This window comes from Vombatus ursinus, unplaced genomic scaffold (assembly GCF_900497805.2).
Source record: "Vombatus ursinus unplaced genomic scaffold, bare-nosed wombat genome assembly UNPS02010394.1, whole genome shotgun sequence".
Lineage (NCBI taxonomy): Eukaryota > Metazoa > Chordata > Mammalia > Diprotodontia > Vombatidae > Vombatus > Vombatus ursinus.
This window is the reverse complement of record NW_020950172.1, coordinates 7,032,605-7,046,741: the sequence shown is the minus strand read 5'-3', so window position 1 is coordinate 7,046,741 and position 14,137 is coordinate 7,032,605. Positions and strand designations below refer to the sequence as shown.

The following is a 14,137-nucleotide window of genomic DNA, read 5'->3' as shown; positions in this document are numbered from 1 at the left end:
CCTCCCCACTCTGCTCCTCCATCTCTGCCCCCTCCCATCCTCTGCCCACCTCCCCCCCCACTTTGCTCCTCCACCTCCCCTGCCCCCTGCCCACTCTGCTCCTCCATCTCTGCCCCCTGCCACATTCTGCTCCCGTGTGTTCCAGGACTCAGGCGTGAGATGTGGCCCCTCCGAGCTCTAGGCCCCTGGCGCTTGGCTCTGGCCCACCTGCGCTGGGCCGCCCGGCCGTACTCCGGTTCGCAGGGAACAGGAAGTGGTGGGGGGCCCCTGGGCGCCCCGGGCCTGCGCACCCGCCTGCTGGTGACCGGGCTCTTTGGCACGGGGCTGGCCGCGGCGTGGCTGTGGGCCCGCGCCAAGAAGGAGCAGCGGCAGCAGAGGCGGCGGATGGAGGCCTTGCGCAGTGCGGCCGTGGGCCAGGGGGATTTCCACCTGGTGGACCACACGGGCCGTCCACGCTGCAAGGCCGACTTTGCGGGCCAGTGGGTGCTCCTGTACTTCGGCTTCACACACTGCCCAGACATCTGCCCCGAGGAGCTGGAGAAGCTGGCCGGGGTGGTGCGCAGGCTCGACGCTGAGCCAGGGCAGCCCGCCGTGCAGCCCCTCTTTGTCACCGTGGACCCCGAGCGGGATGACGTGGCCGCCATGGGGCGCTACGTGCGCGAGTTCCACCCGCGGCTGCTGGGGCTGACGGGCACCGCGGAGCAGGTGAGCGAGGCTGGCCGGGCCTATCGGGTCTACTACAGCGCGGGGCCTCGGGACGAGGATCAGGACTACATAGTGGACCACTCCATCATCATCTACCTGCTGAACCCCGACGGGCTTTTCACCGACTACTACAGCCGCAGCAAGACGGAGGAGCAGATCACGGCCAGCGTGCGGCGGCACATGGCTCGCTTCCGCAGTGCGTTCAGCTGAGTGCCCAGGCCCAGCCCACCCGGCCATCCCCATCTGACCTTGGCTGCTGCTTCCTTTTGCCCGCCAGGCACCAAGCACAGGCCTGCACCCTGTTCTCTGGTCGACCAGACACATTTATTCTATGATAACGATGCTCGACACGTCGCTCAACATGGGCGTGGGAAATAAACAGATTCGTTGTACAAACACAACCTTGAAGGGCCCACAGAGCTCTGGACTAGGGCTGAGATGGCTGGCTATGGGGGAAGGGGGGGCGGGCCCTGGTCACCAGGCCCCCAAGTCCCCTGGCACCATCTAGGCACCTGCCAAGACGCAAAGCCTCCCCTGCTTCAGGGTTGCCAAGGGAGGGGGAGGGCAGGAGACAAATTTAGACAAAACATGGAAAAAAAACAGCTGTCGGGGGGAGCCCGGACACACACGCACATACACACACAGTGTCTCTCTCAAGCAGCTGCTCCCCACAGTCAGGGCAGGGCCATGGAGGGGGCCGTGTATGTCTGGAAGCGCTCATGGGCTCGCTGGCGGGTGAGAAGCCTCAGGGACATGGTGTCCACAGCCTCCGCGAGCCCTGGCTTCTGGGCGATCTCCACCGTGTAGTCGTTGGCCTGGTGGGAGGAAGGGGAGGGTAGGAACAAGCTTCTTCCCTTCTTGCCTTCTCAGGGTCCCAAGCCAGACGCCCCTCCCCCAGCCCCCTGCCCCGCTCACCAGCTGCAGGGAGGCCAGCATGGAGCGGCACACCTCGAAGGCGGGCTTGCCGGCCACCAGCTCCGCGAAGGGACACCACTCGTTGAGCTGCCGAAAGCTCGCTACCACTTGGTCCCCGTAATTGTGGATGTCGAAAGGAACGTGTTCCTCCTGGAAGGAGGAAGCAAACGCTGCCTGCTGCCTGCCTCTGCCACCCACCAGCAGCCACGGGGGGCCCCGAGCTCACCCTCACCTGTTCCTGGAGCAGGGGCCCGATGGTGTCCTCCCAATCTCGGATGCGCTGAGACAGCTCCGTCTCATGCACGTACTTCTGAGAGTTGGCGATAAATAATTCCTGGGAGAAGAGGAGGGTGCTCCGGAAGTCTTTGGGCCAGGTGCCGCCCCCCAACCCTTCAGCCTGGCTCCCGAGCAGAACCTACCACGTTTCTCTGGACCAACTCCTCGTAGCTCAGCGGAGCAATGGCCTCTGGCTCTAGGGGAGAGAAGCAGGGCCATGGGTCAGCTCCAGGCTGGGCCACCTTCTGGCTAAGGCTGCGGAGCCCTCCCCAACCCCCCCCCCCAGCAGCTCCAGGTGATCCAGGCCTACCTGGAACGCCTTCCAGCGGCTCCGCGGGCTCCACATCCTCCAGCTCCAAGAAGCTGTCTGAGAGAAGCGGGATAGAGGAAGCTAGCCCCACCCGCAGACCCTGGCAGCACCAGTGCCCCCTCCCCCGCCAGGGATGCCAGAGGCCAGCCTGGGCCCCAGGGGGCTACCTCCTCCTCCCAGGTGCTCCGGGGACTCCTCCACTCGCTCCTCTTCTAGGGCCCACAGTCCTTCCTGGGCCTTGGCCAGCTGCTGCTCCGCCACCTGGATGGAGGCAGGATGAGGTCAGCCACCCGGGGTGTGGGCACTGGCATCTGCGGCCTCCTGCCCTACTCGCAGTGGACACAGAGATGGCTTCAAGCCATTTTGCCAGTATCCCCCTAACACCTGCTCTGGGTGGAAGGCAGAAGGCCTTCCTGCAGAGAGATGAACTCAAGGGGTCTGGCATAGCACGGGAACAGTGGCCAGCACCTCTGAGGCTGGTCCCGCCGAGCCCCCTGCCCTCACCTCTCCCCTCCGCAGCTTGCGCAGGGCATCCGCCTGCTCTTTGACACGCTTCCAGTAGAGGGCTTCTAGGTCTGTACAGAGAGAGATTGCCAGGGCCCTTGGTTAGGGCCCCCATGCTGCACCAAGCCTGGCACCCTCCCCCTCCCCCAATAGCGGCTCAGACCCTCCTCCAGCCTCACCTGCAAATGTGGGGCCTCTGTGCCGAGGTTTCTGGGAGCTACCACAGCCGCTATCTGAGGAACAAGGTCGGAGGTCAGCGGGTCACGCCGGCATCCCTGAAGCTCAGACCTGTTTGCCCCACCATCCCCCACCCCTCAGGGGGCCTCCACCCACCCAGGACTCGACTCACAAGCAGCCAGGTACCACTCGTGAAACCCCTGGAGTCTGGTGGAGGTCTTCCTTTTGCGTTTGCCAGATGTGGTCTCCTCCAAATGCTGTGGCAAAGAGTAAGGGCTCCCTGGGAGACAGAGCCAGGAAGTTGGACAATGGGGCCTGGCCCAGGGACGAAGCAGCCACAAGAGGGAGGGACGCTGGAAAGAGATGTGGGTACCGCCAAGCCCGGCCTCCCGGGGGAGCAGGCGGTCAGGACCTGTCGGCAGCAGGCCGCCAAAGCCGGGGGATGGGCTCTACAGCCAGCATTTCCCAGTGCTCCGCAGGCAGCTCCCCCCACAGTGCCCACCTCCATCCCCTGACTCCTGACCTTTCTTGAAGGGCTTGCCCTCCAGGGAGTCAAAGGGGTCCAGGCTCCGCCAGGGGTCTGGGGGCTCCTGCAACACACGACACAGAGCAGACACTGAGCGAGGACCATGTGCTTGGGACCCCCTGCAGAGCCAGACAGCGGGCTACCTGCCTCGCAGGGGAGGAACGAGGGAGCTCTGCCCACCAGGCTGCCCCAAGAAAAGAGCCAGGAAAGTTCGGAGAGGGCTCCCTCCCCGCCACCCGAAGGCCCCCAAGAAGGGACGCCCCCATCAGCCCCAGCCGTTTCTTGCCTTTTGTTGCCACGATGGGCAGGGGGTGGCGGCCGGGGTCGTACCCTGGTGTGTGCACTTCCTCGACTCCAGGGCACCCTAGGAGGGAAAGCGGAGGCGATCACCCTAGCTGCTGGGTGTACCGATGCTTTAACCCAGAGCAACAGCCAGGATCCCTGCCACCCTGCTCAGAAGGGGGTGGGCGGGAGGCAAGGATTCCTGGGGGCTGCCTGCCTGTGATGACGTCGTACTTCACATGTTTTCCACCTTTCTCCTTGGAACCGGGGCTAAAATACGCTGAGAAGCTCCGGCAGAAGTCCAGGGGAGCCGAACCCTGAGACCCTCCCCAAATTCACTCTCCTGCGATGCATCTGCCCACAGCTGAGTCCGGGAGCCTCCCAGGGCCTACATGCCTCTGACTGGTCTCGGAATCATCGCAGGAATCACTGATGTTTTGAGACACCCTGAAGGTCTGCAAAGCCCTTTGGAGCCATCATTCCCAGAAGCCTGTGGGGTAGGCTCGCCGGCATCACTGTCCTCAGACCTGGTCATGGGGCAGTCACTTCACAGCCCTGCCACCCTCCTCAGGGCCCCAGCTGAGACCCCTCCTACCTGCTGCTGGGTCTCCGGCTCTGGGGACTCTGGACAGGCCTCAGGGGCCTCTGGGTCAAGGAGCAAGTCTCCTCCCACCTCTTCCTCACCTTCAGGTAGTGCTGCCTCTAGAGAAGGGCAGGGAGGAGAGGATGAGGCCAGACTGTCTGGGGCTGCCTGGACAGGAAGCACTATTAGTGACCCCAGGAGCTCCCCAGGCAGTCCCCACCAAGGTGCTCAGGGAGCAGGAATCCTCCAAGTAAAACTGAATTTAAAATGGAGGGAATGAGACTGAGGCTGCAAGGACCAGGTCTGGGTACAAGGTATGCTGGGAGCCAGGCGGTGCTCTGGCGGAAGGGAGGGCCCAACACTCCCCTCTTAAGCCTTGGCTCCACACCTTGCTTCTCATCGTCCTCCTGGGAGAAGTTGAGCACTGGGGCCGGGGACATGCACACAGAGACGTCCATGGGCATTTCCTCAGGCCTCTCGGCATCTGTGGAGTGAAATTAGAAAGGGGAAGGGGCTGAGCTCATGCCCGCCCCACCCCGCTCCTTCACCCATCTTCAAGCTGGTCTCTGCAAAAAGAAGCACATTCCAGGAGAAAGAGGCTTTCGAGGTGTGGCCATGGGAGGAGGCTGAACGCCCTCCAGGGATGGACCAGCACCCTGCTCAGGACAGTCACATACACAGGCACTGTACCCGCGACCCACTGACCTGGCTCTAGGCTGGCACTGGCTATGTCCTGGGTATGAGCAAAGGCCCGAGACCTTGTGGGTGCTCCTCTGCACAACGGACCCAGGTCAGCCATGTGCCCCGGTCAAGGGTCTCTCTTGCCTGAAGGGACCTTGGCCCATACAGCTCAGACATCTTCCAGGCTGATCATACTCCATTAGGCTCCCAGCCATCCCGGCCTGCTCGCTCTCTCCAAACAGCCTCCCAGCTGCCCTCTCTGGGCCCTGGTTTGGGCTGACCCCGAGGCCGGAAGGCCCTCCCTTCCTCTTGGCCAGTCGGCCTAGGGTTTAGGTTGTGGTTGCTTAGCTCTGAGCAGAAGCTGTTCCCCGCCATTGCCGGATCCCCAGCATCCAGCACGGTGCCTGGCACTCAGTGGGTACTTAGTAAATGTCTACTGGATGGAGAGGATGATTATGCCCCTCAACTTTTGCTGTCCAGGGTTCTTGTGCAGAACAAATTCCCTCACAGTGAACAGTTGGGTCCGGAGCAAGGGACCCCCCTCCCAGTATCCTTTGGGCTCCATGGCCCTCTCACCTAGCTGGGTCCTCGGCAGTATCTGCTCCATTGGGGACAGGCCTCCTGGCTCCAGCAGGAAGGCCCCGCTGGGATGGGGGGTGGATGTGTTCATCCGGAAATCCTTGCGGCTGGCCAGGACCTCCCCTCGGCGGCTGTGCTGGCAAACAACCACACTCTGAGAAGAGGCCGCGGGCACAAGGGCAGACAGAGAAGAGGGTCCCCCCCACGGAGGCCAGAAAGAGAAGTGGGGGCAGAGTGGGCGGGGCTCCCCTGTACCTATACAGTGGGCTGCTCTTCTTTTCCTCTTCGTCAGGGGGCACCAGGGCCATGGGCACCAAGGGGATGACAGGCACTGCCTGTCAAGGGGCACAGAGTCACCGAATGCAGAACAAGCACACCCCCCGCGCCCTGGCTCCCCAGCCTCACCCCACCAAAGATCTCCAGCTGCCCAGAGGAACCTGGGAGGTCAGTGAGAAGGCGCCACGTACATTGGGAGACTGGTCGTTCTTCAGGTCTATGTTTGCCCGGGAGTCGGGGAGGTCATCAAGGGACAGAAACTGTGGGAAGACAAAGGCAACAGCTGGCAGGGCCTGCAGCGACCTCGGGAGGCCAAGAGGGGGTGAGCCCGGCGTGGGTGCGTCCTCTGTGAGGGCCGGGCCCCCTGAAGCCTCACCTCTTCCTCAGGTTCGGGGTGGGCTCCGCTGCTGTCGTCGGCATTCTGCCCATCTGGCTGCACAGACGTGGCCTGCTTGTTCCGCCTAGGGGAGAAAAGGTGACCGGGGACGGGTCAGCTCTTCCCACGCAGGTTGTCAGAGAACAGCTGGGGAAGCCCCAGGGGCGTGCCAGCTGGGTCCCGGGCCCAGTCTCCACCAGCCCAGGGGGCCTTCCCTCCTGTGCTCATGGGTCTTCTCACTTTTCTTGTTGTTAACAAACCCCAACGGGGAGGAGCGGAACAGAGGGGCCCTGGCGGCTTGTGCAGTGCGCCACAGACCCAACAAGGCTCCTCCAGGTTTCCCCCCGTCCTTACTTTTTGCCTGAGATGAAATCCAGAGCCTGGTAGACCAGCGAGTAGAGGTACTCCACCTGCCAAACAGAGACACAGGGTGAGGAGAGGAGCCAAGGCCTGGTGTACCAGGGCAGCACCCAGGCTCTGCTCCCAGCCAAGCCGGCACAACCGACTGAGCATCCCAAGGAACTCACACACGGCTCTGAGAATGCGTGTGCTCAGCGGCCCCGGCACACACAGCGCGGGACACCTCTCTGCCTTGGGGCCCCCATCTATTGAGTGCCTCACTTCCTCTGCTATGCAAAGCGCTGCCACAGGCCAGGTGGGCCCTGAGGGAGGACAGACAAGGCTTGTGACCGCCCACAGGCAGCAAGGTGACTGAGCTGGGGCACAGTGGGTCAAGGACAAAGAGCGGGGGCTACTGACCCGTCATGGGCATGGCTGCCACCCTCAGAGAAGGAGCAGCTGGGGTGAAGGAAGGCAGCTCGGGAGGTGGCTGAGAGGCCTTGGTAAAGAAGCAGGAACTCCTCCTATCTGCCATCACAACCAAGGGCCCCGTGCGAGCAAGGCCTACAGGCCAGTCCCGAGAACCGAGGGAACCCTGCCATGCCTCCCTCCAGCTTCCAAGGAATCGATCCTTGGAGTGCCACTCCTAATCACGCGCTGTCTGACTGTCCCCAGCCAACGGCTCACCTTTTTACTGTAGACAAAGGCAGAGCCCTGGATCAGCAGCGCAGCCTCAATGAAGTTCATGGTAGTTTTGCCTTCATCAAAAGAAATGCAGATCTGGTCCAGCTTCGGGACACATGAGAAGGGACGCAGAAAGAAGGGAAGTGAGCAGGGCTCTACCCCTACCATGCTCAATCCCACCTCCTGGCCTTTGCCTACACTGTTCCTACCGCCAGGAATACCCTCTCACCTATCTCCTGCCCATGATGCCCAGAATGAGCAGGAGACAAAGGTCAAAAGGCAGGTAAGAAAGAGCCAGGCTGAGGAGGCTTTCAGTACCCTCCCAGAAGGCTGGTGACACTGAGGAAGCCCTGAAAGTTTCCAGGGCCTGGCGTTTCCTGACCCCCCTCCTCCAAGCCCCTGCCTGCACTCCCACCAAAACCTCCCCCACTGTCCTGGCCTGCCAAGCTAGTCCTGACGTGGGTGAATAAAGACAATTATCGACCCTGAGCCCCTCCTCGGCCCCTGCTCAGCCTCTGAGACCCAAATCTCTGACTCTTTATTTGTCTTTAAATTATTATGGTTTTCCTATCAGTGCCTGGCATCTAGCCAATGCTTAATAAATGTTTGATGACTAACTCACTGACTTGACTAAAGGATGCCTCTGGTTCTGTCCCCAGCATAGGGATGGATCAAAGTCAGTGTGGAGAATCAGAACTGGCTGAATTGGACCCAAAGATTATCATGCTTCACTGGGTCAATGTCCATCTGGAGGCTGTCAGGGAAGTGTCCCAGGGCTCAGTCCTTGGCCAACTCTCTTAATGTTCCCCACCCCCACCGAGGCTTTTACTAAACTTTCGTTCCCGACTGGAAGTCCTAGTTTTCCCATACTCTCTTCCCCACCCTTCTTAGGAAAGCAGTCTGGTGAGGTGAGTGGGCAAGGCCTGGCATAGGTGAGGGACCCCATAAGTACATGTAGGTAGGAAACCTGTTTGTATGCAAAATACCTAAGTGAACCAGTGCCCAGAAAACAAGTATTGTTCCTGGGGATGCTGGTGGAGAGAGTGCCAGCATACCAGGTGCTCCGATGACTTCTAGCAAGAGGCTGCGAGCAGACAGCCAGAGCAGGTTGGACACAGCCCAGCTCAATCTCCTGAGCTGGTATGCTTTAGGAAACTTTGTGAGGTGGGTACTACAAGGATTAGGCACAATTTACAGACAAGGAAACTGAGGAAGACTTGGTCCCATAAATCAGTCAGTGTCAGGTAACATGGACTCCAAGTCCACTGTTCTTTTGAGTATCATGGATTATATTTGACTGTCACATCTCCCCCTTCTCTCCTCCTAAGGGGCTCCCACCCTGGTGCAGACCCTCCTCCTCTCTGGGGGACGGGTCCGGCCTGCCTCAAGTCTGTCCCCACTGCCGTACATCCTCCATTCAATCACCGGAATGATTTTCCTGAAGCGCCGATCTGATCCCGTCACACATCCCCCACGGCCTCATTTAACGCCAGCGCCTCCCTATCTCCTCCAGGAGCAAATGCTAAATGCTCTGCTTGGCGTTCGAAGCCCCTGATCGCCAGGCCCGCCACCTCGCCAGTCGGACTAGTGCGGTGACACCGGCTCCCGGCTGCTCCCCCCGCGAGATGCCCATCTCTTATTACCCTAAAACCCTGCCTAACACAGGAGCTTTCCCCGACCAGGCCTTGGAGGCGGGGGTGCGCTTCTCCCTCAGGCCCCGCCTCTTGTAGATTTCACGTAATACACAGGTAATACACATGTAACGTACATAGCGGGTAACGTCAAGGGGCAGCTCCCTGGACAGCGGCGCTTTAGCAGGCTCAGAAGCGCCCTGGGCCTGTCAGCTCGCTGAGGGCAGGGACCCCAGCCCGCAGCGCACAAGGCACACAGTGGGCGCTTAAGCAATGCCCGCCAGTTAAAGAGCGTCGGGCTCCGCTCCAACTCCAGGCTGGTCTCGCTGGACACCCTGACACCTGACCCCCTGCGGGCCTTTGGTGACGTCACTGCCCAGACCCTCCCCCGGCCCTGGCCCTCAGTGACGTCACCCTCCCGTCCCGCCCTGACGTCACCTCCTCCAGGTACTCGCCCAGCTGCGCCGCCACATCCACCTCCCAGTTCTTGGTGAGGTCGCGGATGGGCTGCAGGAGGTGGGCGAAGCGGCTCTCGACGTCCTCCATGGACGAGCAGGCGGCCGGGGCTCTCGCTCCGGGCTCCGCTTTCCCGTTCAGGCCACAGTAGAGGCCGCTCGGTCTGGCGCCATTTTTGCGTTTCGCGCTCAGAGCAGTGTGTGACGATCAAAGGCGGCGCCCGGCGCGCGTCCGTGACATCATGCGGCCGCGTAGGAAAGGAGGGGGCGGCGTCTGGTGGGCGGGGCGTTGGCGGCGCCGCCACCTAGGGGGCGGGGACCAAGGAGAAGGGAAGGCTCCGGGAGGCTCCTTTCGAGGCACAGAAGAACGGGGTCCCCACGATGGGGAAGGAGGCTCCTCCTCGGGCGGGGCGTCGGGCGACTGAGGCCGAGCTTTTGCCGGACGAGGCCTCCGAGAAGAGCGAGAAGAGCGGGGACGCTGACTGACGCCACCACGCGGGGCGGGGCTTGAATGAATGCGAGGCTGGGAAGGGGCGGGTGCGGCGACGTAACTGGAGGGGCGGGCTAGCTCCCTTTGCGCTCGGGACTGCCCCCGGGGGCGGAGCCAGGGGGCCGTGACGTAACTAGGAGGCGGGGTCGAGGAGAGGGGCGGGGCCAGCTGCGGGTGGGCCAACGTGTCTCCGCCGCTCCTGCCCAGCCTCGGACCGACGGTTCGCCATGGCGGGCTCGCGGCAACCCCGGCGTCTTTTCCTGCAGGGCGTGGCGGCTGCCTTCCTGTTCGCCTTCGCCTCGCTCTACGCGCAGATCCCTGGTGAGGCCGCGGGACCCCCGTCCCCTCCCCCCAGGGGACCCTTCCCCTGGAATTCCCCCCCCCCAGGCCCTCTCCCTGGTGACTCTCCGTCTGAGTACTCTTCCTCTGAGATCCCACTCACCAGCCCCCCTCCCCCTTTCCCCTTGAAATCCCCAGTCCTGACTGTTCCCCTGGGGACCATCCCCCTTGGAATCCCCAGTCCTGACTGTTCCCCTGGGGACCCTCCCCCTCCCCCCGACATCTGCCCTCCGGACCCTTCCCCTGGGCACACTCCCCAGGCCTTCCCCCTAAGTACCCTCCCCTTTCCCCTTGAAATCCTTCCTCCCGACCCTTCACCTGAGGACCCACCCCCTTTCCTCTTGGACTCCTTTCCAAATACTCCCCAGCCCCTACCCCCTCTCACTCCTTACCCCACCTGACCACCCCTTTCCTCTTGCATCCCTCCCTTCCGAACACTCCTCAGGCGCTCCTCCCGCCCCCCAGCCCTCCCCCTTTCCCCTTGGAATCCACGCCTCCAAACACTCCCCAGCCCTTCCCCCCTCCTCTAGGGACTCCTTTCGCCACAGGACCTCTCCCTTTCCCCTCGCAATCCCCCTTCCTCGACCCTCCCCAGCCCCTTACCCTGGAGACTGTCCCCCTGGAATCCTCCCCTCCAGACACTCCTCACCCCTGCCCCTTCTCCTGGGGACACCTAAGCAGACTTGCCCCACTGGCGTCTTCTTTTCCCCCTGGAGTTTCCTCCCCTCCCCATCCGCTGCCCTTAGGCCCCCCAGACGTGATCCACTAGGACCCTCTCCCTTCCCCTGGAATTCCTCCCTTGGGGCCCTCTCCAGGCTCCTGCCCCCTGCCCAACCCCCGATCGGCCCAGGTCCTTTACAGATGGCCCCTGTTCTTTTCTGCTGGGATAACGGCTGGTCGCAGTCCTGCCCTTTTCCTCCTGGCCCCTCACCCACACTCAGGTTGACCAGCCCCCCCCCCCTTCAGTGGAGCCCAGCTCCCCTCCTGACCAGCCTTCCCCCTAGGGCTATATGGGCGTGATGGGATCCTGCCTGCCCGGAAGATGCTCCGGCCTCTGGGGAAGGGTCTGTGGCAGCAACTGTGGGAGGTGCCCACACTGCTCTGGCTGTCCCCACGCCTGGGGCTGGACACAGAGCAAGGCATGGAGTTGCTGAGCCTTCTGGGGACACTGTGCAGCCTGGGGGCCCTGCTGCTGCCCTCCTGGCGCCATAGCCTGCTCTACCTGCTGCTTTGGAGCCTCTACCTCTCCCTCTACCAGGTGAGAAGGGGCCTTGAGGGACTCTGGCCCTGCCCCTCCCCCCTTCTGCTCCGGAGGGAAGCCACTGGCCAGCTCTGCCCACCCACTTCCTGCACTGCTTTCCAGACGCTGCAGGCCCTGGGATCTTGCTTCCTTTCCCTTGGGATTTTGGAGAAAAGCATAGGAAAACTTCTCCTGCTTCTTCCCCACAACCCAGGAGACCCCCTTCCCTCCCCCTGCTCCAGCCCTACCCCTAGCAAAAGCCCCTTGGGGAGGAGAGGGGAGGGAGCTGCTGCCTCGAGTACCAGCCTGGACACCCTGCAAACCTTTCTGTCTTCCTGCAGGTGGGACAGGTGTTCTTGTACTTCCAGTGGTAAGTGGCCAGGCTGGACATGCTCCTCCATTCCCGGTTTTGAGGAGGTTGTGTGTCCTAGAGGGGGTCATTCCCCAGCAGCTTCTGGGCCAGTAGTGGAAGGTCCTTGGAGCTGTAGGAGACCAGATTGGGAATTCCTTAGCTCCAAGGAACATCATGGTTAGTGCAGGAGGGAGGAAGAAATAGGGGCTGGGCCTTCCTTGCCTGAGGAAGGGGGCCAGGGATGGGAGCCAGGGCTTCTGTGGGGAGCTGGTGCCAGAAGGTTGGGCCTGTTTGTTTTTCCATGGAGTACTCTAGCTGCAGGTAGCCCAGACTGGCAGGCGCTCTGACACCTTAGGCTGGGGTCATAGAGGAGTTCTTTCCTGATGGGGGGAGGGGTTTGGCCTGGTTCCTGGTGGCCCTTGTAGTGATAGCTCCCCCCCGGCCCCTCCAGGGACTCCTTGTTGCTGGAGACAGGTTTCCTGGCAGTGCTGGTGGCCCCTTTGTGGCCCCCATGGGGCAAGGAGACAGGAGCCCCACCACACGCAGATGTCCCCTTCTGGCTGGTCCGATGGCTCCTCTTCCGCCTTATGTTTGCCTCAGGAGTGGTCAAGCTCACCAGCCGCTGCCCTACGTGGTGGGGGCTCACAGGTGACCCAGCCATGCCCCCCGTCGTGCCCTTACACCCTGGCACCAGAGGTCCTGACCTGTCCTGTGCCCTTGCCCCGCCATCCACGAAGGGTCCTGTGCCCCCCCCCCCCCATCCCCCCCCCCCCCCCCCCCCCCCGCCCAGAGTAACCTTGCTTAGGCCCCAGCTCTACCTCCCCCAGCCCTGACCTACCACTATGAGACACAGTGCCTGCCTACACCTGCCGCCTGGTTTGCCCACCACCTGCCTGTCTGGCTTCACAAGCTCAGTGTGGTGGCCACCTTCCTCATCGAGATTGCCGTGCCCGTCTTGTTCTTTGCCCCCATCCGCCGGCTCCGCCTTGCTGCCTTCTATTCCCAGGTAGGCCCGGCAGAGGGCTCTTTGGCTCTCAGAACAGAGTGGGGCCTGGGGTGGAGGGGACCAGGCCCCCCGCCTTTCTCCCCTGGCTTTCCACTCATTAAGCATTTGTTAAGGGCCTGCTACAGAGAAATGGCCCTATTCCTGCCTCAGGGAGCTTCCATCCTCAAAGGTCAGGTAGAGGAGTGAGACATTAAGTATGGCCCAAATGTGTACAGACTGGTGGGGACAAAGAGAACCCCAGCGTGAAGGGGGGGGAGCTTCTCTGCGGAGCAGGGTTTGGAGGGGTAAGGGCACCTCACCTGAATGGAAGCTCATTGCCTGCACAGCCCTCCACTTCCCTGTGGTGGAGCATTCATGGGAGGAAAAACAAAGCAAGGCAGGAAGGCTTGGGGAAGGCCCTGGGCTGTCATCTTCCTGGATTTCAACCAAGCGGGTGACCCAGGCCTTCCTATGGGAGCGGCCTAGACCGTAGGTAAATTCGGGTTCATGGTTGAACCCATGTCCCAGAGAGTGGTCATTGATGCCAGCTGTGGAGAAGCCCAGGCCGGGTCACACTGTCACAAGTGACCTGAACACAGGTGTGCCTGGAATGCTCGTCCAGTTTTCAACTGACAAAAACGGGGAGGGACAGCTGGATACTTACCAGGATTCACTCAGGTCTCACAGGCGAAACTTTGGACTAAATCTATGGAGATAACTGTTATTGGCTTGACGTGTGTCGGGTCTTGTGTGAAAAAGCTAACAAAAATCAGCCTCATCAAGTCCAGGATTGGGGAGGCATAGCTGAAGAGTTCGTTGGAAAAAGATCTGAGACTTTTAGTGGACCACAAGTGTGCAACGTTTTAACAGTCTTCTATGGCAACCGAAGTTGTTTAAAACTATTGAGTTTGGCTCTGGCTGCTTGAACTTAGGAAGGACTTGGAGAAAGGGGAGAGCAATGGCGGGGAGGGGACTCAGCATGATGAGGGTCTTGTGAGGGTCAGTGGAAGGGGCTGGGTCTGGTTCCTCGTGCAAGAGAAGCCAGGGAGCATTTGATGGCCTGTCACACGGAAGGGGGATTAGAAGCAGCCTGCTTGGCCCCAGAGAGCCAAAGGGCTATCTGGATAGGGAGGCCTTCCAGCCTGGGGTGGGATGGCCACTTGGCACGACTGTGGAGGCCTAGCCTGCTTGGCCTTGGGGCGGGGAGCAGATCAGAGATGCCATGGGGGAAGGCAGCTGGAGGGCTTCGGAGGGCTGGGAAGGTCTGCCTCGGGAGTGCATTTTGATCCCTGACTGGTAGGGAGTCGCTGGTGCTCCCTCCCTTCCCCACTGTCTCCTCCTCCCCCATCCCATCCCCTATTCTCCTCGCTCTTCCCTTCTCCCCCCTCCCCTCCCCCGCTCCTTCCCTGTCTCCCCTCCCCTCCCCCGCTCC

The 14,137-nt window shown here is 61.7% G+C and overlaps 3 protein-coding genes across 4 annotated transcripts in view; 2 read left to right on the top strand and 1 right to left on the bottom strand.

Moving 5' to 3' along the window:
• LOC114037498 (protein SCO2 homolog, mitochondrial) overlaps positions 1-1,106 on the top strand; it is a 1,803-nt gene extending 697 nt beyond the window's left edge. The window contains exon 2 of the mRNA XM_027854405.1: positions 146-1,106. Coding sequence (XP_027710206.1) covers positions 160-915 — 756 coding nt within the window. The 5' untranslated portion in view covers positions 146-159 and the 3' untranslated portion in view covers positions 916-1,106. The remainder of the gene's footprint in view (positions 1-145) is intronic.
• On the bottom strand, positions 1,011-12,145 carry NCAPH2 (non-SMC condensin II complex subunit H2). Of its 2 annotated transcripts, none has more exons than XM_027854392.1 (20): positions 11,692-12,145; positions 7,217-7,318; positions 6,545-6,600; positions 6,191-6,275; positions 6,006-6,074; positions 5,794-5,873; positions 5,536-5,669; positions 4,667-4,762; positions 4,291-4,397; positions 3,700-3,777; positions 3,411-3,477; positions 3,060-3,167; positions 2,890-2,943; positions 2,711-2,781; positions 2,374-2,467; positions 2,207-2,263; positions 2,040-2,092; positions 1,853-1,954; positions 1,621-1,770; positions 1,011-1,520 (listed from the first exon to the last, which is right to left on the bottom strand). In XM_027854392.1, the coding sequence occupies exons 1-20, from the start codon at positions 11,767-11,769 to the stop codon at positions 1,380-1,382; spliced, it is 1,782 nt and encodes a 593-aa protein (XP_027710193.1). In that variant the 5' UTR covers positions 11,770-12,145; the 3' UTR covers positions 1,011-1,379. The 2 variants fall into 2 exon arrangements, with proteins under 2 accessions (XP_027710193.1, XP_027710192.1); XM_027854391.1 differs by lacking the exon at positions 11,692-12,145 and adding an exon at positions 9,283-9,504.
• The window catches only part of LMF2 (lipase maturation factor 2), a 7,990-nt gene continuing 3,847 nt past the window's right edge, over positions 9,995-14,137 (top strand). Inside the window, exons 1-5 of the mRNA XM_027854390.1 lie at positions 9,995-10,110; positions 11,133-11,386; positions 11,710-11,738; positions 12,172-12,368; positions 12,548-12,726. Of these exons, the coding sequence (XP_027710191.1) occupies positions 10,017-10,110; positions 11,133-11,386; positions 11,710-11,738; positions 12,172-12,368; positions 12,548-12,726 (753 nt within the window). The 5' untranslated portion in view covers positions 9,995-10,016. The remainder of the gene's footprint in view (positions 10,111-11,132; positions 11,387-11,709; positions 11,739-12,171; positions 12,369-12,547; positions 12,727-14,137) is intronic.

Excerpts from the sequence above, each read along its gene's own strand:
- NCAPH2 (XM_027854391.1), bottom strand. The coding sequence starts at position 9,390 with ATGGAGGACGTCGAGAGCCGCTTCGCCCACCTCCTGCAGCCCATCCGC. Across the intron at positions 4,398-4,666 it reads GGAGGACGATGAGAAGCAAG|AGGCAGCACTACCTGAAGGT; the intron begins GTGTGGAGCCAA and ends GCCCTTCTCTAG. Across the intron at positions 3,778-4,290 it reads AGCCGGAGACCCAGCAGCAG|GGTGCCCTGGAGTCGAGGAA; the intron begins GTAGGAGGGGTC and ends TTTCCCTCCTAG.